Source organism: Trachurus trachurus, assembly GCF_905171665.1.
Source record: "Trachurus trachurus genome assembly, chromosome: 16".
Taxonomy (NCBI): Eukaryota; Metazoa; Chordata; class Actinopteri; order Carangiformes; family Carangidae; genus Trachurus; species Trachurus trachurus.
In genome coordinates this window covers 12,519,716-12,543,016 of record NC_139902.1, presented here as the reverse complement: position 1 = coordinate 12,543,016, position 23,301 = coordinate 12,519,716, and the positions used below count along the sequence as shown (strand labels likewise).

The following is a 23,301-nucleotide window of genomic DNA, read 5'->3' as shown; positions in this document are numbered from 1 at the left end:
TCAGTATGGGCGATTGGCATCTTTGGGCCTTTTGAGTTGCACTTTCAGTCTTTTCATGCCGATCTGGAAACCATTCATGGCCTGGATAGCGGCCTGAGCGCTGGCTGGGTTGTCAAAACTCACAAATCCTGAAAGAGAAAGAAAAAAGCAGACCTTGTGTTGCCTTTATCTCACCTTGATTTAGATAAAGAAATGAACACAACAGTTTGTCCTCCACACAGCCAGCCCCTGTCTTGTTCATTCGTCCTTTCCTCCCACTGATGCAAGTACTCTCCCCTCTCCCTCCCTCTTTCTTCTCTGTCTGTGTCTCACCGAAGCATTTGCTCTGGTTGGTGGCACGGTCCACAAACACCTTAGCTGAGATGACATTGCCAAAGGGCAGGAACATCTGCAGCATCTCAGAGTCACTGAACTCCTGGGGCAGGTGGTAGATGAAGATGTTACACCCCTCTGGACCTGGGATACACACACATGGACACACAGACACACACACACGTTACGCAGAGTGTGATCAATGATCTCAGGCTGTGAAATCCCTGTGAAAAACAACTTTAAATTGAATAGAGGGGTGTGGCCCCAGACAGACAGGAAGTCACATCACCTTCTCTCTGCTGCTGTTGCTGGGGTTGCTGGTGTTGCTGGGCAACCAGTGTTGGCTGCTGGGGGAACGGCTGCCCAACCAATCCGTAGGCAGCAGGGTAAGCCGCTATTGGGAGAGACAGACAGTAACAAAATCTGATTGGGTAAAAACAACAGGTGGCAACATAGCAGCATCCAATAGAGTCATTTTGTTTGAACTGAAGTGTGTCCTGCTGAAGGTGAAAACTATTAACTGTAACAGCTTAATGGAGCAAGTCTGCTAAACAATGACACTGTTGACGAGTCTGGCATACACACATTATTGTCTCCCGCTACTACATGGTAGTAAATTGTGAGGAACATATCAGATGTCAGATGCCAGTCATTTATTATTTATCTTTTATGTATCATGTTATGATACAATCATTCATTCATCTGTCCTAGACCTAATCAAACTGCCCCTGGTCTTCCTTTCTGTATAACACGATTTAACCTACTAGTAGTCATTTCTGATAACATTCTGATTTATTGGTATTTGTAATTGACATAGAAAAATGTGTCTTTATATTTATGTGCAATGGTTTGTGAAGGAACTTATATACACTTACACTGGGAGCTTAGTTTTGTTTTGTTTTTTCATTTTACATCAACCCATATACTATCACGACATATTATTTTACACCTGCCCACAGCAAAAAGTTGTAACTCAGGGATAGAGGTCTGATGGTACTGTCCACACACTGGGCTTCATTTTACCATACCTTTTGTTGAATTTTGTAATACCGTACCAATCGTAATAGCAGAGCATTTGAACTGACTAAACTGTCTTTTAACTGTATCTGTCAGCAAACCTGCTTTAGGTTTTAGTAGCTTTGCTCTAATTACAAATGGTTTATACTTTATAATGTAACATTTAATCCTTTATGCTTGTTCATATACCAACCGGTGTAGTGCTGCATGCCTGCATACGCCTGCTGTAGGGGGTCCAAGGCAGCTGGACTCTGAGCTGTAGAATAAAATAAATAAATAAATGAAAAAAAAAAAAAAAGGTTATGTCATAATAAATCCTTGTTGTTTTTTCCTGTTTGATGTGTAAATTGAATTTCTACAGACTTCACTACAATACCTTGATATGGGTGAACGCCATTGGTGTATAGTGCTTCTGTTGCTTGCTGTCCATTGGTTGGGGCTGGCAAACTGCTGTAACCGTTAACTCCTATTGGTGGGGGAAGAGTTGGCACAGGTGTTGCTGCAATAGTTGGTGGTGTGTTTGCACCTGCAGACATAGATCACACCCCAGGCATTAAGCCTCTCTCATTGCAGGTCTTAACACCTTTTATAGGGCTGTATCTGTTTATGATATCATTTGTACAATCAATCATATTGCTCTATTTATGCAAAATACTGAAAAAACATGATTAATCAAGTATAATCTGTCTCATGACTTGTTTTATGACAAAGCAAAGCATGAAAGAGAAAAACTTAATCTGACCACACACAAATTCAAATGCATCTGTGTGTGTGAGCCTACCCGAGGATGGTGTGATGGGTGTAATGGGTGTGGCAATGATTCCATTGGCATTGAGCGCCGCCATCTGCTGCATCTGTACGGCGGCAACTGTTGCCACAGGAGACAAGTATGCTGACTGGGCAACCAAGGCCTGCTGTTGGACAAGCTGTGGACAGGGAAGGAAACAGAGAGAGAGAGAGAGAGAGAGGAAGGGGATGGGGAAAGCAAGAGGGGGAAAATGAGGGAGAGAGAGGACAAAGAAACAGTTAAATGAAAATAAGAACGAGAGAGAGAGAGAGAGAGAGAGAGAGGAAAAGGTAGGAAAAGGGAGAGGAAGGGACATGCAGAGGGAGTGATGGAGGAACAGATGAATAGAGATCTAATTACAAGGCCATTATGTCTTGAGTCAGTGGGTTAATGGTTGTGTGTTGCGGGAAAGCTAATGCCCGGTGACGTATGTTCTGTTGTCTGGGTAATAACATTAGCCCCAATTAGACTACTGATAGCCTCTTCAAACTTATTACATCCTTTCATAAGCACAGCACTCCCCTTACAAACTTGGTGTGTGTATATGCGTGTAAAACAGTGAATGTTTGTGGTGCATGCACTACTTGCCTGTGCGCTGACCGCCTGTGTGTAGGCATTGTAGGCGGGGTAATTGAGGGTCATGGGGCTGAAGATGCCGAGCTGGGAGGCCACCTGCTGCATCCTCCTCAGCCCCCGCTCTTTCTCCGTGTCAGCGAACTTCACCACCAGACTGGACGATGCTCCCTGTGGGGAGAGAGATAGAGCCAGGCCTTAGTTTCAACGGCAATTACAAGCAACGTTATGTTATCTTCTTTTTGTGTTAATGGGACTCTGCTCTGTTTATTAATTCATTCATTTTCTCTATCCATTTAATCCTTTTACGAGGCACATGGGGCTCAGGCCGAGCCCAGCATATAGGAGGATGCCCAGGACAGCACCAAAGCGGATATACGCTTACAATACTTACACTCAATCAGCAGCTACATAAAATGTAAACTCTCCCAACTGGCCTATGCACACATCTTTAGCGGGCCATTCAAACGTTATGTCTTTGTGCTGTATATGACTGGTTTTAATCACATATTACCATATGCATGCAACCTACAGGCATTGTGCGGCTTCCATGCAAGCTGTTGATGGCAGCCTGGGCTTCAGTGTGTCCTTGGAATTTTACAAAAGCACACCCTGCAACAAAACAGAGTGAGCACACAGGCTGGTTTTTAATTAAACAGTACTACCACATGAAATATTTCATTTGTGGGATTTTTTTGTGTGTGTGATACCTTTGCTGGTGCCATCGGGTCCTCTCAACACAGTACACTCGTCTATGCTGCCAAAGGGCTCAAACAGCCTTCTGACGTCCTCGTCGCTCTGTTGTTTTCCCAGCATGCCCACAAACAACTTTCTGTCCTCTGAGTGATCAAGGTCATGTAGAAAACAACAATGCAGATACAAATACAAATGTTATTTTCCTTTAACTGGTAAAACCTCTGATGATAACTGTAGAAATTGTTTTATCGAAAGGAAGCTACCACTAGCGACCACCAGGGAGCAGTATTGACCACACTGAATAGTGATATGAGCGGGGAGTGGAAATGTGTGTCTGTGTGTGTACTTGTGAAGGCTATTTACTAAAAACATGAGTCCAGTAACCCTCCAAGCACCCTGCTGCCTAGTTTCTATCTTTATCTGATCCAGCTTGACACCTACCCCTGGCGTCTGTGTCTGTGTGAGTGTGTGTGCGTGTGTATGTTCATATGCATGTCTCACCTCCTCTTCCCTCACTGTCAGCTGGTTTCACCTGGATCGGCCGATTCATCTGAGGGACAAAAGAAGAAAGCAGGAACATTAGCACAGATTGTCAACATGTCCATTCATTTATATCACCCATATTACAGGGAATCTACTTACACTAAATAGTCTAATGCCTTTTGTTGCTGTTTTCATTTATCATCATTTGTTGATAAAGACAACAAAGAGCAATTTTATTCTAAACGTTCCATGGTTGGCCACTTCACTAATCTTCAACTGCATGCTTATGCGGCCAAATGAATTGGGTAATTAGTCTGTAAGGTATAACACGTCAGAAGACAACCAGTGTCTTTTGACAGAGCATGTGACAACTGACCTTCATCAAAACAGTAAAACAATAAGAGATAATTCTCTGTACTGACAGATGATTTTGTGTGATATCGAGGCCTGTGTGCGCATGTGTTTGGGTGTGTCCACGTGTTTCTTAGCCCCTGATAAATCAAGGTTAGCAGGTGACAGGTGTGTCTGAACTCGGTCCCCTGTTGCTCTCTTTCTGTGTCAAACCCCACACAACCTTACTATCTCTGACTTCTCACTCTCTTTCTCTCTCACTCTCTCTCTCTCTCCAACACACACACATACTCACAGAATGGATGGGGGATTGAGAAGTGATGAGATTAAGAATGCAGGCCAGCTGATCTGGATTACAGAAGAACTACGGATTAGATGAGGGACAAGAGTAGGCTGAGATAGAGAGGAGAGAGGGAGAGAGCGGGTGAGAAAGACTACAGTGGAATGAGATGACGAGTGTGTGAGAGGAACGGGCGCAGTCAGCTAAAAATAAAAGAATGGAGAACGAGAGACAGAGGCCTGGGGGACCCCGACTGATTTCGACAGACTGAAAGGGCAGGTGGAAGGCCAAGAGGAACTCAGGGAGTGAATGGAAATGCTGGAAAAAGGAGCATTACATGGGGAGGGAGAAAGAGAGAGACAGGGAGTGGGAGGATGAAAGCAGAGCTACCCCTGAGAGGATGATTCAAAAAGAATAGAAAGAGAAAGAGGAGGAGGAGGGAGGGAGGAGGAGAGGGGCGTGAGTCAGTCGTGACTTGCTCTGTCTAAAAAATGTCACGACTACAGAGATCCGTTGCCTCGAGTGTTGCTGCGTGCATGCACACACATATTCTGAATGGCCTGCACTATCTATACACACACACACGCACACAGGTTTGTCACATACACATACATGAAGGCACGCACAGCCTCGGAAACATACTACACACACTGTGCTTAGTCATAGCACTGAGGCAATGAGACAGAGTGTTAATGCCAGAGGGATGTGATGGGGGAGGAGAAGGGCTGCAGGATGATGGCGATGAAAAGAGGGCAGAAGTGCAAGAAAGGGAGAGATGCATATGGTTGGATAAAGAAAGGCGAGGAAGGTAAAGCAGAATAAAGAAGACAGAAGAAGCAAGAAAATGAATTTTAAAAAAGGAATAAAATCAACAACGTGCTCGTGGAGCAGAATCTGCTTTCGGCCAATCCGAGCTTTGACAAATTGTTTTTGAGTCAGGCTCAGATTTAAAGTTCCTCAGTCTGCTGCAACAGAGTGTAATTAATGCTTTCTCACTGCCAGTCAAAATGTGATTTGTAGTAATAGTGGCTGAATTACTGTTCTTGGCATCCATGAATGGTTATTCAAAGACAGGGAGGAGAAAAGTTTCAGAGGGAGGAACAGAGGATGAGAAGAGGGACAAGAAGGGACAGGCAGGAGGAGGAAGAGGGTGGGGAATGAGGGAGGGGAGGAGAAGGAAGAATGGAGAAAGGTCCCAGAGGGGTGTTAAGGCAATGTAATGAAGCTGGTAATTGAGGAGAGGGCAGAGCAGAGAGAGACTGATCCATACATTTGATTAATCAGCTCTTAGCTGTCACCACAGAGCTATTGATCTAAGGCAAGGCCATCACACACAGTCAGAGACACAAACCCACACAGATGCAAACACATCTGCACACACACACACACACACACACACACACACACACACACACACACACACACACACACACACACACACACACACACACACACACACACACACACACACACACTGTAGGAAGGGATGATGTCCATTTTTAACCCCACACCTTTATTGACGGGAACTGTCAGCATAAATATAAACTTAACGGAAAATACACACACCCCACCTCCCCAGTTATCTGTGACCTTGGAATCACACTGTCCATCCATCCATCCATCCATCCATCCATCCATCCATCCATCCATCCATCCATCCATCCATCCATCCATCCATCCATCCATCCATCCATCCATCCATCCATCCATCCATCCATCCATCCATCCATCCATCCATCATATTCCAGTCCTGGTGTTATTGCTGTCCATCCACACTGCCATCCATCTTGCACTATCAACTCATCGATCAGTCCCGTCTTGTTCATTGATTTTGGGCTGTGTTGTAGAGCAGGCTGATTGTAGCGAGATTTGTGTCCACAAACCCTTTCTCTATCCTTCCATCCATCCATCACCTCCTCCATTTCTTCCTTCATTAGGCCTATTCAAGCTCATTCCATGTGACCGTAAAATAGACTGAACAGAAACACCTAATGATTACAAACTATGGCATATCAATGTTTTGGTGTTTATAAGCATTGACATAATACACATTCATATTCTAATACATAAAGGAAGATGGGAGGAAAAAGGAAAGGAGATGGAGAAAAAGCAGCAGGTGAGAGGTGCACACTGCTGTGACAAAGACGACACAATGGCATCGGAAAATTGGCATGGCAACCGGCTTGTTGTCATGGCAATCGTATGACGGCACACTGGGTAGGTAAACAAGGATGCTGGTTGCCAAGGGTGACTGCTGTGCTCTTTGGATAAACAAAGAATTTTGTGCCGGAGAGTGGTTTGCTGGCTTCATACCATTTTTTTCTCTCTGAGTTGTAAAAGAATGAAACACGGGGGACAAAATGAGAATTGAGTATTAGTAAAAATGTATGAGAACAAGGGAACTGAGCAAGACAGGAAATTTATAGCATAATGAAGAGTTGTGGGCAGTATCCAGAAGAGGAAGTGAGTGTGAGTTGGCTCCGAACGAGAGGAGGCAAGGGAGAAGGTGAGGGAACTGAATCTATATTGTAGCAGAGTAATTAAAATTCCCTTGAGTCCAAGAGAAAAATATATAAATAAAGTACAGTCCTTGGTAGTCAGTCACACTGTACTCCACTCCGTCTTTCCCGCTCTCTCTTTTACTCCAACACACATGAACAGCCACACGCTCCTTTCAAGTCAAATTATCCTCTAATTACTCACGTTCCAATTAAGACTTAATTAACAGTAACCATCTGCAAACGTGCGCACGTACAAGGGGCTGGTTCAGTACTGTAGCACGGTTTGATCTGTCCTGCTGCATACTAAGAAGCCCTCGCTCAAAGACAGAGTTTCTCTGAATCTCTGAGGAAAGTGGATTCGTATGTGAGCAGTGGCGCGGTGATGCATGAGGGCGAGATATGTGATATATGATCATGTGTGTGTGTGTGTGAGCTCGCATGACCACTCACACTCAGTGGAGGCACGTCGTCCACTCATACACGCATGGCCAAACCCTGCATGCAAACACCGCTCCATTTGCATGCTGTGGCGCCAACACAAATACAAACACAGTGCATGTCACTCATATGTGCACACACACACAGACACGCACACACACACACACTCGATGTGTACGCTACACTTGTCCCAACTCCCAGAGCACCCACCCTCCTGCACACAGAAACAAACACATACTACACACATACAGTTAATCTTGCTCCCTGCAGTAATGCAGAGAGGATTGTGCCAGGATTAGGGGATATTAAATCCTTGGATTATCCAATCAAATCGTATTCTGCCCCCTCCCCCACCTACGCAAAATCAGTGGAACAAACCATTTCACCACATCATGAGGGTGGGGGGGGTCGCTGTGTAAATGTGTGTGTACATACAGTATTTGGAACATGGATTAAACTACAGTGTTGAATCAGTGTTTTTTTCACTTTGGTCTTTTTTGGTCCAAAAAAAAATAGCTGGAAGGCAATACTTCCATAAAATAACATCTAAAACTGACTACAGTGCACAGCATGACAACAGACAATGGCGAGTGTGAGTGTGTGTGTGTGTGTGTGTGTGTGTGTGTGTGTGTGTGTGTATAAACACACAAACACTCTCTCTTCCTATCTCTTTTTCTCATATACACACATGCACACACCCTTCCCCCTTCAATCTCCCTCTGGAACAGTCCATCCGCACAATTTCAGATGTCCATTTTCCAGAGTGCACAAGAAAGGAAAACTATTTTTATCCCTTCTCCACTATTCCTCCCTCTTCCTCTCCCTCATCCTCAATTCCCCTTTTTCCACTCTCAGCCCTATAATCCCTCCATACCCTGACATGGGCATTTCTGCTTTTTTTTAAAATTTTTATTATTATCTTTTTCCATCCCTTCTCGCTCTCTCTTACTCTATCTCATTCACTTCTTTCTCTTGTGTCACTCCTACTCTCTCCATCTCTCTTCCCACCCTCCCACCCCCATCCTCCACCCTCTCTCATTTTTTCTCCATCATTGCTGTAACATGCCTCGCAGGCCTACAAACTCATTATCATCAGTGTAGTGAAGCCGTATGTTGATTTGACAAAACCAAAATTAGACTAAATAGCAGCACTGTTCAGCACAGTTTTCTCTCTCTTAAAAACTGAATTTTTGACAGTTTTTTTTTTTTAAAGAAATACCTTTACTTTTTTTTTTTTTTTTGCATTTTATGCAAATGTCAAAAATAATTATATTTTGAATTTGACAAAGTACCTACTTGGCCCTTGATCAGTGCAAAATGACGCAGAAAGAGTTCACTGTTTCTACTCTGTGATAAGTTAACAACATGGTTTTACACAATAACTTATACATTATAAATAATAAATAAATATAATTTTTGCTTGAATTGTTTTGATTATGACTGCCAGTGATTTCAGAGATATTAACAGAAATGTTTCATAAAAAATGAATCTGCCGTATGGATATGATGGATTTTACAGCTAGGAGGATTTTTTCCCAATACCTTTCAGCTGAGATGGACACATTTTGAAATTTCCAACTTTTAGTTTCAGCAGCACCAATGAGTGCATTAAAAATTAACCTGCAGTTATCAATTACAAATACTATCAATTACTGACCTTAATAGTTTTAAAACCAAAAAATTAAAAAGAAGAAGGAAAAAATCCAATATCTTTGTGTTTTGTTTGTTGGTTAAAGCTTGGCATTTTAAGCTGTCATAATGGCTCTGAAAAAATGCAAAGGTCACAGTTTGCTTTCATTCAATTAATTCAGAAAAGAATTGGCACAATAAACAAAAATGAAAATAATCATTAGAACTACAGACAATAATCAGCCTTGAATCACAACACTGTATCTACATATTACTCAGCTTCACTACATGGACCATCTGTGTGATAATAATTCATAGAAGCTGTTTTTATGTGGTGTGTTGGAGTGTTTACATTTCTATAAAACGGGGAGGTCGCTGTAACGTCTACTGTCACGGCTCCAGGATGAAACTGAGTTTGCGGCTCTCATTCACAGCTGGATGAAGATACAGAAATGTGAGAAACAGAGAATGAGCGGGAAGGTGGAGCAGCCCGGCAGCGCAGCTCCACCCCACCCCTCTCTCATCTCTTTATCACACCACGTTAAGGCTTTGCATCCCCCAGGTTACCTAGCAACCTGGCATCTCGCTCTGATTTGTTGCCAGGCAACGGGGGCCCGCAACCATAATACACGCTCCTGAGCGGCCCATCCCCCTGCTCTCATCCCACCTTCCTCTGTCTCTCTCGTTCCATTCTTCACACCTGAGAAGTCTGCCCTCCTCCTCCTCTCAGTACTTCATCTGGCAGTTAACCCTTCATCAGCCTCTCTACTGGAGCATGGATTACCAACATATTCTCTTCTCTCGTTCTCTTTTTCTCTTTATCATTCTCCATAGTAATGGTATCAAACCATGCATAAAGCAGAACTAACTACCCTGTTGATCCCTATAATATTATGCTGTTTTTGTCAAACCCCAATGAGAACATTTTGCATGTAGCAGTGGTGCACTCACTGAAATTTGATCCTTTGGATTTAGTCCAACATAATCCAACAGCACTATAGCGGATAACTGTTAGACCTATGCACTTGGACCTTCTTTCTATTTTAGGGAGTGTAAGTCCTTTGGGAAATGAGCTGGTGAATTAAAAAGGCTGCTCAAAGCCATACAAATTCATGATTGCAAAAATCTCTTATTCACCGAGATTACATTCACTACGGTGCCAGTGACACATTTTCAGATGCTCACAGTCATGGCGTTACGCAGAAACCCATAAAATTAAGGCAAGACAAATATGCAAATGAGCGGTATGTTCTTTTAATAGCTTAACTGAAAGGAACATATCATGTTGAATATCGCACTTTTTGGTTTTGTGCTGTCATAGGACCGTAATAAATCTATGGCGGTGTGTTTTGTGTCTCTTTGGGGCAACTCAAAAGAAGTATTTTAAATTTCTAGAATGCAAATCATGTCAAGCTGATCTCACTTTACCTGAACGCCAGTAGGCGGATCAGTATCTTCAGATTATAAAAGAGCAAGACAGTATCAAATCAGATTACAAAATCTAATGCCTTAATCTACTTTAGATTAGGCTAAATTTGAACCATTGTGTTATACCAACTATAATTTTATACTGTATCTTTCCTGTACTCATGATGTTTTACATAATACAAAGTAAAGTGCTTACAAATGGAGAAAGGATGTAATTTTTGAGTATTAAACCTGAAACATGATGATGACAAATTTATATGTACTCATATAGTCAGATAATAGCTGGGCTAAATGTATGTCTAAAAGTTACACTTCTTTTTTATTAATTCAAAGTTATATTCTACATGATAAGCTTCAAGCCTTAAAATGTAATGTAATGTAACAACACTCAAAGTCAAGAAGTGCATATAGTCTTAGTATCTTAAAATGTTTTTAAAATCTAAATATGTGGTTCAATAAATGTAAAAACAAAAATTTCAACAAAAACTTAACCTGAATACATATAGCCACATACATGTCAACAACAACTGCATTATGAAAGGCTCCTGGCTGTCACACATTAACAAGCCAAAGAAACAGAGCTATTTAAGTCCTGCTGTCCTATTCTCTTGTCCTCTGTTGTTGAACAGTGTGGTGATCTACACCAATGTAATTTGGTGGTATAAAGCTCCAGCTTTGCCCTGTGGTCAGTGTGAAAAGGCCATTATCTAGACAGCAGGTTGAAACGTGGTTAGAGAGGGGACCTCAGAGCAGAGGTCACACCCCAGGTGCAACTTAAGTCCTGTCATCCCCTTCCCCGCCTAATCACACACACACACACACACACACACACACACACACAAACACACACACACACACACTCACGCATATGCAGACACACACCAGTGGCCCCCTCTGACAGATGTCTCTGTTTAAACTGACAGAAGTGCACCCGGGCCCCCTCCCACCCCTCCACCACCCAGCAAAAGCCCTTTCTTCCACACACCACCCGCCTGCCCTTCCTCCACGCTCATTATAGCAAACTTTTGTCTTGTTTCCTCCTTCTCTCCAACCCGACCTCCTCTGCTCCTCCCCTGTCTCACCCTGCCCCCTCCCTGTCTATACACCCCTATTAATGCCAAACCTCTTCATGGCCCTCCTCCGCTGCTCTTAACCCCCCTTTTCATTCAGACAAATTCACACACTCATTCAGCCCCCCGTATGGGCCCTGGTCTATACGTCCATCTCAGAGCAGACAATATAAATATTGCATGCTGAGGCAAGGTGTCTGGATCGCAGGCTCTTGGTTTTAGTTGAACAGTCCCATGAACACCGTGACACATGCTAACTCATGTCAGTATCATTACTGACTTGTCAAGATGTTACATTGTAGAGCATTTTGTTTTTTCAAACTGAGAACAGCAAATTTAAACAGAAAATAGTGTAAATCAACACAAAGTAAAATGTAATTTGCCATACACTTGTGAAACTAAATTTAAAAAAAACTTTATGATTGAATATTCATGAATCCAGTTGTTACTTTACTTTTAGTGAATTTAGTCATCTTTGTCCTTCTAAATGGTAAACTCAGCACATGATGTTCAGCCAATTGGAGGCTTGAAAGCACTTAAACTGGTGGCATATGCATCGTCTTTCAATCTAATGTTTCTAAAATGTCACATTTTTATGCCCATACAGGCTCTGAGAGTCCCAAAGCTCCCAAGAGTAAAGATCTGTGCTTGGAAATGGAATTCAAAGGGTGAATGTTACAGTAAATGAGGTAAAAAAGGAGTGATGTTTGGTATATGATCTGGCACTGGACATCAGTGACACAGCTCAGTGATCAAAGTCCTCTCCAAGTGCAAATGCTGAGATCTGGGCAGCGGTTACAGTCATTGCATTTAAGTGATTTTTTGGCACACTCTACCTTCTGACACTTGTTTTCTTCATTGATGACTCCTTAAAAACCCAGATATATAAATAAAAGACATTCTCCTTGTGATGTTAGAATAATCTGTCATTTTCAGTTTCGCAGCTGTATGCTGTGGTCAGTGTGAAATATCTGGCTTTAATATCTATGTTGAGAATGAAGATTGAAAGAGAAACACTTTGATTTCCAGATTCATCACCTTAAGTGAGCAGCTTGCAGTAAGCCAATGTGTGAATCCAGGATTTAAATGAGCACACTAAAGCTGCCCGTGCTGCGCTTCACTCAGGGTCTGAAGCCAGCTTCAAGTTGCGAGAACAAAGCATGCATCAGTCCGTCATCAGAACCAATAATGATGACTGGTAATTGCTACTAACTCGATGGTCTTTTCCAGTCTGAATGGGGAAACTAGGGCCCACAGATTTTTGTAGCGAGTTGGATTTACAAAACAGATGGTGTGTGATATGGACTCAACTCAACTTAGGGCTACTTTAGAGCTCAGCATCTGAGAGACACAGATTTGGCAGTGAACAGTCACATACCCTGGTAATCATGTGTCCACACAAACATGATTTTCAAACTAGCCAGGATACAAATGTTCCTCAGTGTACATGTGCGTGCATGTGTGTGTGTGTGTGTGTGTGTGTGTGTGTGTGTGTGTGTGTGTGTGTGTGTGTGTGTGTGTGTGTGTGTGTGTGTGTGTGTGTGTGTGTGTGTGTGTCAGGCCTTAACAGAAGCAGGCGCTCTCCAGGGTCAGGCTTTTATGAGACTATGATTAGATTCTGCCTCAATTTTGTGGTGAAATATGAGGCAGGCACTCCTTCTCTCTCCATGTTCAATGCACAAATGCACTCACATGTTAACGCACATGCAAGAACATACACACACACACACACACACATACAGCAAAGACTTTTGTTTTAAACAAACAGGCTAAATCCCCCTTGGTCTAAGCTATATACGTACAACCCCACACAAACATTGCATCTGCATATACCCTCTCTGTATCACTCTCTCTGACTCCTCCTCTATGTCTTTACTTCTTGTGTACACACACACACACACACACACACACACACACACACACACACACACACACACACACACACACACACACACACACACACACACACACACACACACACACACACACACACACACACACACACACACACACACACACTTGATTCTACACCTGTCCCTCTACTCCCTTCCCATCCCACACACAGTGAGGATAAAAATAGAGAAACAGCACAAGGGAGGGGGAAGCGATACACATCACAAACCCCATCAGGCGGGGAGAGATAGAGGCAGAGGGATGGCAGAGGAGGAAGAGACACAGAGAAAATGAAAGAGAGAGAGTGAGAGAGGGAGCTGGGGTCTGTTCTAAATTGAAAGTGCAGCAGTAAGCAGTGAAGGGGAATAGTAAACAGTGCTGCTGACCACATAAATATGCTAAATTAGCCTACAAAGTCGCCCTAGTGGATAATTGCTCATCATAGCTTTGCCCCATAGGGAGGCTGCCTGCCAGGCATCTTAGATTCCACATGGAAACGCACATTCAACATACACAACATGCACACGTTACATGTCCTGGGTGGATTTGATAAACATCAGCTACAAGTTCTGGATGATGGACATGCAAATGCCCAACTTTCCAGTCTCGTAAAACAGCGTACGCCAAAGGGGGGTAGGACATTTTGTGTTGTCAGTGAACCACATTGTCATGTTTCATTTGATGTCAGCAGTGTTACAGTAACAGATATTTGCCTTGCATTTCAGAAATAATTCATGTACAACTAACTATCAGGAAGTCACACTCTTGGCATTACTGCTGAGCTGCTGTTGTTGAACCTTGCAAGTACCCAACTGAGTCCATACTGTCCATGCATATAAAATATAGCCTTTTCAGCCTGGGACATAAATAACTTTGCTGCTTCTCTCTTCGATCTAGGCTCAATAAAATACACAACAACTCCCAACATGTTTGCGCAACCCAGCGTCACCCATGGACGTAGACAAATGTATTGGATTACTGTAAGAACGCCACTGTCATGCCATATAATGCATTTGAACAATATTCACAGTACAAACATTTATTATATTTTTCATAAGCGTATTGATTCTGTGCTGTATCAGTTATTGTTAACTACTTGCCTTGTAGCACTTCTCCTGCCTTTTTAATAATTCAGAAGGCATCCAGTGTGTCATTGCATGTATGATGTGTGTGTGTGTGTGTGTGTGTGTGTGTGTGTGTGTGTGTGTGTGTGTGTGTGTGTGTGTGTGTGCTACATTTTGGCTCTAATCAAAGAACAGGGAGCAGAGTGCTGCCTGGAGAGCATTGAAGCATGACAACACACACCTGGTAAGCTGCTTATCACACTTTAATTTCACCTGCGGAAGCCAGCGTGACCAAACAGATGTGTGTGAGTATGTTTGTATGTGTGTAGGTGTGTGCGTGCGTGTGTGTGTACCAACACTTGTGTTTGAAGTAGGACAAAGATGAAGGGAGTGATAAACGCAGAGAGAAGAGAGTGCAGATTAAATGGAAAGAGAGATACTGTTGGTAAAAAACAAAAAAAACAAAAGACAAAGATAAGGGAGGAAATACAGCAGCAGTAGGCCCTGGAGAGATGGAGCGATAGACAGAGAGTGGAGGGAGATAGGAGGTTAAAATCTAAACAGGCTGGGAGGGAAGTGTGGCCTGATGAAAAAGTGGGGGGGGGGGCTGGAGGATTAGGAAGCAAGGACAGTTGTATTAATGATTACTATAAATTCTGTGTACAAGCAAGGATGTGCATTTATGAGTGAGTGTGTGCAGTATACGCTTTGATAGGTGCATATTAGGACTGTCCGTGCTGTGCGCCCGTGACGGTTCCTGATGTGCAAAAAAACTCGTGTGAGTGAAAGGAAATGAGAAAGTGTTATAATAAAAGTTAAGTAGGTTAAGCTTCTGATTATTTATCATGGGTTGCAAATATCAACTGATCTGTTACTGCTTAAATAAAGGCAAATTGGTAATGACATACAATCCTGGCGACCAACAAAATGCTGATTTAATTGGCTTACATTGTAATATAAACCCACATTAGCCTTACACTGGCGAATCATTACGTTGCGTTTGTGTTACACTGTTAATAAATGAGGCTGTCAGACAAACTCTGCCCCGAGAGTGTTAACTCCAAAAGAAACTGAATAACATTCATTCTGTATCCAACTTTCACTTCACCATCCCTTTGCCACCATTCTGTCAGATGTATTATGCTAAATAGTGCTGTTCCAAACACTAATGGGAGCTGTCATGTCCTTCTACTGGTTCTCCTGAAAAGTTTTACAGCTCTGAGACCAGCCCCCCCTGAAATTGTTGACTAGAGGCTGAGCCCTGACCTTTGACCTCCGACACGCGCCATCAGCCTAATGCCACCATCTCTGGACTAACGAGGCACACGCTACTCGCTAAACAACTGCGCCTCCACTCTCTTGAACTGCAGATGATCCTGTGTTTGTTACAAAAGCTACAGTATTGTGGCAATGCGACGTGTACTACAAGTCATGTTTGCAGATATGATAATGAGTATCCCATGGCTCCTCTACAAAATATGCAAAAGTAATGACATAAATAAAAATCACTGCTTAACGGAGATGTTTCTTTTTTTTGTATCCTGATTATTTTCCTATTTGTCCTGTCCTGTTACTTCACTGTATATATCTCTCATCTCATCCCCAATTGATGCAAACCCTGCATGCAAATGCGTATGAGAAATTCAATTTTCAAGTGCAAATAAGCACTGATATGTGACAGCTAAACATGAGCTCTTTCATGTGAATGAATCCCAGAGGGGAATCTCTGCACCACATCTAATACAGGAAAACATCTGTATGCTACACTGTGACTTGCTAGTGGTTCCACTGTTTCTGCCACTGTGACTAATATAAAGCATCTCTCTCTTTTCCTCGTTCTGTCTTTCTCTCCCTCTCTTCATCTTGTGCTCCCTTTGTGCTTCCCTTCCCCTCTCTGTGTCCAAATTAAACACAAGGCGCAGGGCATTCTGATAAGACCATCTGTTCATCTCTCTCTCTCTCTCTCTCTCTCTCTCTCTCTCTCTCTCTCTCTCTCTCTCTCAATCCCTCTGTCCTTTTTCCTCATTTTCCAATCTGACAGTCTACTGCCTCTGCCGGACCTAGTGGGGGGGCGGGGGCGTTTGTGATATAGTTTCTCTGCATCCGTCTGTGTTTGTCTCTCTCCATTCATTCCTCTACTGGCTGGTTGGAACTGTTAAATCAGCGTTAAATCCCATCAGGGAGTGACAGACAGGAGCAGCAAGAGTGCTCTGTACCATTGAACTTGCCACCCGACCTTAATTGCTTGGCCATGGGTATAAGCAAATCACGTCTGTATGAATGCGTGAAGCTACAGTTCTTTTTAAGTTGTATAAGGGTGCCTGACTTTCCACCAATGCCCGCAATTAAGAGTGATCCCAAGATTCAAGTCCCACTCCACCAAGACACACACACACACACATTCAAATGCACCTTAGCTCGCTCGGCCCGCGGTGAGCCTGGGATTGTCCTATGAAAATGAGTTTGTGAGAAACTAATCATGCAGCTTAACAAGTGGAGCTGGGAAAGGGGGGTGGGGTTGGGGGTGTGAAACGGTCGAAAGGGTCAACTAATCAAGAGGAGGGGAAATGAGACAAGGGGTAGTGGAACTCGTGGGGGGAGGGGGTCGGAGGAGGGGAGACGGAGAGAAGAGGACTGATGTTGGGAGGAGGTCTTGGGAGAGGGGTTACCATAAATGACTGTGAAATGAGAATCCGAGGAAGAAGCGCAAGCGTGCAGTAAAGGGGGAAAAAAATGAGTAAGAGACAGCAGGAAGGGAAAGGGGGGATGAGAGAAGGATACCATGAGGAGATGTTAGAGAGGAAAAAGGAGCGAGCGATGAAAGGGTTGGGGGGGTAGTGAAGGGAACATTCTGTAATATTCTACTGGTGCAGAGAAAGTGGAGGGAGGAGTTGAACACAGGACTGAGTGGATTTGAGGAGGAAAAAAGGGAGATAAATGGAATGAGGGGAAAGCATGGAGGGCTGGGGGGAAATAAAAGGAGGAATAAGGCAGGGATGAAAAAGCAATTCTTGGGGAGAGAAAAGAATGGGACAATTGGGAGGATGTGTGAAAGAGAGGGAGAAATCCTCTGAAGACATTTCTAGATCCTGTCAAAGGAGACAACGGCTGCCAGGGAGGGGGAGGAAGAAGAAGGAAGACACAGGAGAGAGAAAGGGTACAGACAGGTGGTGTGAAGTGAGAGTGGAGCTGAAGCTTAGAGAGGATACAGGGGGAGGAGGTATGGGCACTATAGAGCTATACAGAGAACTCCAAGATAAAATATTTACATAAATATTTGGAGACATGAGATGTTGATTTATCCTTTGAAAAATTACCGGTATATCAAACCCACGCATGAGTCAACATATTACGGTGGTTAACATTATCAATACGGAATTAAGTAAGACTGCAAAATAGCTTCTGTTTACTGTTATTAGTCAACCAAGTCACTGAAGTCAGACAGGCATGTTAATATAAGCTCTTTGAACATTTTTTTCATATACTTATGAGTCCTCTACTCCGATGACTTTTGGAATAAGGGATGATAGCACGACAGCGAGAGACACCCCAAATCAACCAAGGCCACATGCAGAAACAGTGATGTTGCAACGTTAACACTTTGAGATTATTGAGAACCCGGTACGCAACAGCCACACCCTCGTTCTAGTACTTCTTTTTCCCAGGGGAGTGGTGCTTCTGATTGTTGTGTGCCGCCTCTTTAGTAAATCTGTACAGCTAATGAGCATCCTCCCTGCAAATGTTTCCTCCGAGTGTCCGCAATATTCATCACAATTTAACTGCTCGGAAAGCAGGCTTATTGATAATTTCCTTTGCTCCAACGAGCCTGTTGTTGGTGTCGTCAGTTGGAAAGGACAGAGTAAAACCCAGTGAAAAGGGGTTAGAGGGGTGAGTGAAGGAATAACATCGAAGAGAAGAAGGCACAGAAGACAGCAGACAGTGGAGAGGTGATTTTTCCCGAAAGGTCAGACCCCTTAGTAGGCCCTAATTGGATTAATGTCAGTATTAACATGCTGTTTACGTGTGAGCATGTAGTTAGCTCTAGACTTAGTTACATGGAAAATGCATGCATGATTGCAATATGTATGTATGCAGAGATATGTGCACATGTGTGTTAGAACATCTCCCCTCCCCCAACGCTTTTTCTTCAGGCTCTCCTCCAACCATTTTCTCACAGAGATCTTATCAACACCCCAGCTTGCGGAGAAGGAGGAGCTGAAACTCTGAGCTGAAACTCTGATCAGTGGCAGAGTGACACAGAGAGAATGAGATAGAGGATGCCTCAGAGATGGCAGACATCGTACATTCACGACTGTGTTATAACTGTTCAAAATCAAAGCTTAGATACAGTTAGGAAAATGTAATTTCTACAAAACGCCCTGTACTTTCAAAAACACCCTGTCTGGGGCTGGGTAGCTGCGCACACGACCAGGTCTAAGAAATAGGTTAAAATTGGCAAATGTTCCAAAACAGTTACTGTAAAATCCGTTGTTAACTGGAAACCAGGTCAGAGAGAGAGAGAGAGAAAAAAAGAGCGAGGGAACGACAGAGAGGTACAGCCTATGAGACAGACACAGATCCCGCACTGTGCCCCATCCATAATGAACAGTGTCCTACCCCAGCCCAGCCGCAGCACTCGATCCCTCACTAGAGAGACTGAGGGAGACTGGGATGAGACAAAGGGGAATGGCCACATTAATTACACACACTCTCTAGGCGGGAGCTATCACTGGAGGCTAACAGAGGGGCCGACAGAGAGATGGAGAGACGGAGGAAGATAGAGAAATGGAAATAATCATGCTCACAGAGTACCGTATGTGTCTCCGGTGAGGGGGAGTGTTTGTCCTTAGCAGCAAGACGCCTGCTGGCTGTTATATTATGTTATGTCACAGTGTTACTAATGGGAGCTGAGCCTCCAATTGCACAGACACACACTGATGTGAAGTTGTGTGTGTGTATACAAGATAGTTGCCAGTGTCCGTGCATGCAGGAGGAGGAGAGGGGACTCTTGTGATGTGGGTGTATCTGCAAACTTGTGACTTTTATTGCGTACGTGTGAAGTGTGCACCGTCTAGGACTGTGTGTTTTCTTGTATATGTTTGTGATGTGCACTCACCCCTGGTAGTGTCTTCTGCTCGTGTAGAGCGCTCTGGGCTTTCAGTGCCGACTCTCTCGCACAGTACGTCAGAAACGCACATCCTGTCAGACAGAGAGAGACAGAGACATAGACAGAGAGGGAAAAAGGGATGGAGAGAGAAAAGTTCAGTGAGTTGCTCCAAGATTTGTCATCCTCTGACTCTGTACCACTCTCCTACAAACACACAAACACACACATACACACACACACACACACACATACACATTTAAATGTCTCCTTTTCTGATGTTTCCCTGGGTAACTTGTCACCTATTCTGAATTATTACTAGGCCAACTGTTGTGAGAGGATTAAAAAAAAAAACATAATCATGCACTGTGACTATACTTGACAACACCATGATGATGCACTCTAGAGCAGAGAAAAACACTCCACGGCACGGCACATTTCAGAACGGCACGGCACGAGTCAGCACACGACAGCACCACAGACGTGCGCGGGGCTAACAAGGCCTTACAGGCTGGGCACAGTCAGGTTCCTGACCTATACCAACCACTATGCATGCCTCACGATCACTCCAAATACACTCCCTCTGTTTTCCTATGTGCTGTACCTGTGTCTGTGTGTGTGAGGGAGGGGTAGGTAGCAGAGCTGGCTGGCCAGAGCTGTTTACTACACCTGTCACCAGCACTAAGACAACAAGATTAGCAGCAGGTTAGCATCCCAGTGACATCTCAGAGGGACTAATGTAGATTCAGAGTGAAGAAGAAAAGATTTCACCATTAGGAAGGAAACATTCTCGTAGAGTGTACATCTGAAGAATTGAGAATGACTCACCATAATGCCAAAAGATAAATAAAACACATACAGAAAGACAAGACAAACCAAACCACACACCAGTACACAACCAACACACACATACACACACGGGCACACATGCATCTTATGGCCCATCTCATTGCTTTTAAGAGGGGCTTACTGTGACTGTGGGGATTCTCAAAACAACAGATTCTTTCCCTTGTGTCACCCTGGCTTACAGGCCCATTACACTGATTGGAGCATACAGCCTAATCTGGTTCATAACACACAGGACCCCAGGTCAGTTTGTGTATGCGTGTGCATGTGTGTGTGTGTGTGTGTGTGAGAGAGAAGAGAGAGAGAGAGAGAGAGAGAGAGAGAGAGAGAGAGAGAGAGAGAGAGAGTGTATGTGTTTGCTACAGTCGTTTGTTTTGGTTTACCTGCTCTTTTGTTAAAAGTGGCAATTATTTGCAGGCTCATTATCTTTTACATATTAAGGAGACTCTAATTTTAATATATCTTATATTATAAAGCTACATCACACCTATCCTATTCTGTGGAACAGAAACATGGATCAGCAATTCCCCAATTTCAGTACATTTCCACTTAGACCGCTTATTTTCGCCACAATTGTACTCATGCATAAAACTGCATTTGATTCAGTCTTCGAGTAGTAACTGAGTTTCTTTGGCTGCCATCATAATCTCACGTTGCAGTGTTAACGGGAGAGGGAGACGAGAGGAGGTGTGACAGTTTCCATGGAGACATGTGACACTCACCGCAGGAAAATTCAGCCTTCTATCTGCCTTACTGTCACGTCTATCTATCTATCTATCTATCTATCTATCTATCTATCTATCTATCTATCTATCTATCTATCTATCTATCTGTATTTCTATGTTTAGGCTGTGTTATAATGGCAAGACCTACCTTTGTGCATGCCAGTGTATTTGTCCTTAATCACAGTTAGCTCATAGATCTTGCCAAACTGCTCAAAAATAGGCTTGAGGTCCTTCTCTTCCAGATTCCGGGGAATCTGCCCCACGAACAGCTTGATGGCGTCGGCCTCCTTCATCGGGACAGAGTGGAGAGGGCGACTGGGTACTGCAGGGGCTGAGGGGCAAACGGATCAGAAGCAAGTATCCCTTGGGAAGAGCAACGAGATGCCGGACAAGTCTTTGGGTCCCATCCGGATAGGTGGAGACAAAAAGAAAACAAAGGGAGACTTGGATCAAAAATCACATTAATAATCCTAAAATAATTCACTTAGTGACTTATTGGATGTAATGATCAATTCATAATCAATAAGCTTTATGAAAACTCATACGGCATATGGATAATTAATATTTCCTTAGGAGCTTGTGTTTATAATATGACATTTTTTCCAAATGTATAATAGCATTAGAATATCTGTAGTTGTAAGGTGAGAAAAAAAATGAAGAATAAAAAAATATTACTAATATACTTTCTTAATAAAATATCTTATTTGGAGAGGCTCTTAGGCTATAATAAATGTGCCACAATTATATAAAACCGTTTAAAGACTATTTGCGTAGTTATTTTGAATATTTATTGCCCAGTCGTTGATGACAAAGGGCTCCAGTGGCTTCTGGAAAAACAATTATGCAAATGTTAATTAGCCAATCAAAAAACAATAATGGCACTTTTTCTCCCCAATTAAAAAAAAAATCTATTTATATGGTGAAAATATCTGTAAGCATGCATTTACCTTTTGATGGATAAACGGCGGTCAGGATCCCTACACATGAAAAAGAGGAGAAATTGTGTGACTGGGGGTAAATCATTGCAATAGAGCGGTTTCTTTGTTTAGCCAGCTGTAGGTTACAGCATACACACGGATGTCATGGGGCTCCCTTGCTCTTTGTCCGATCTCCCCTCAATGTACACACACATATATATATACACACACACACACACACATATATACACACGAACGAACACACACACACACACACACACACACACACACACACACACACACACATATACACGAACGAATTCACACACACGCACACACAAGAACAAAACAACACAAGGAAATATACCAGGAACATACATTAAGGCTTACCGTTCACAGATGATGCTTATGAGCACAGTGTTGCCTGTGCAGATCAGAAATTTAAGAGGGATGCTCTCCGTCGGGTCCCCGTTGTTGTCCTCCCTCCGTGCTCCGCTCCGTCCTCCTTCCTCCCCACTCTGGATGCTCTCCGCTCTTTGTGCCGTGCTACTCTCCCACTCCTCCGCCTCCCCCTTGCAGCCGCGCACAGACACTACAGACTCGGCTGTGTTTCCTTTACAAAACCCCGGTGTGGTCCAGGTCTGGAGGAGGTGACGGTCGGTCGGAGGAGCAGAGTCCTGGCAGCAGGTGACTCCGGATCACAGCTTGTCACGGGTCCCGCTGAAACTCAACCAACCTCCCGACTCCCGAGATCCAGAGTGCGTCGGGGCTGGTTATCACTTTAACGAAAGTCCACTGTTAATGCCTTTAAAAAAATGTCAAAGTGATAACAGGCTAACCAGCTTAAATTTCGGGTAACTCCGAACTGTTTAAACTTGCTTGTACTCTCGCTAACAGCCTATTTCGGCGTCGCCGTTGCTCTTCCGACGATTAATGGTGGGGGTTTTTGTCGCTTCTTATTCTTGCAATTTTCTGTTGTCTCTCGGTGTCTCACCCGTTCAACGGCTGGATGGCTTTTCACGTCTTTTACCGGTATCTCCCCTACTCTCTTTCTCCCCCTCCCCCTCCTCGCACCAAAGTGGTTGCTAGCCTGTGACGTAACACCCAGGGACCGTCAATCATTTTCTTCTCCGCACTCACACGAAAAAAACACAATATCGAGTCTCATTCACTCATTTTACCTTTAA

The 23,301-nt window shown here is 43.5% G+C and overlaps 1 protein-coding gene across 2 annotated transcripts; it reads right to left on the bottom strand.

Annotated features, from left to right (window-relative positions):
* Positions 1-21,490, bottom strand: LOC310998651 (CUGBP Elav-like family member 3; the record flags this gene model as incomplete). 2 transcript variants are annotated; one of them, XM_083988809.1, is made up of 12 exons in its annotated part: positions 1-128; positions 313-456; positions 602-706; positions 1,523-1,585; positions 1,706-1,855; positions 2,111-2,255; positions 2,717-2,860; positions 3,222-3,301; positions 3,400-3,528; positions 3,887-3,935; positions 19,639-19,721; positions 21,346-21,490. In XM_083988809.1, 12 exons carry the CDS (start codon positions 21,488-21,490, stop codon positions 1-3), a joined length of 1,365 nt encoding a protein of 454 aa, XP_083844935.1. The 2 variants fall into 2 exon arrangements, with proteins under 2 accessions (XP_083844935.1, XP_083844936.1); XM_083988810.1 differs by lacking the exon at positions 1,706-1,855.
* Positions 21,491-23,301: the final 1,811 nt, after the last annotated feature.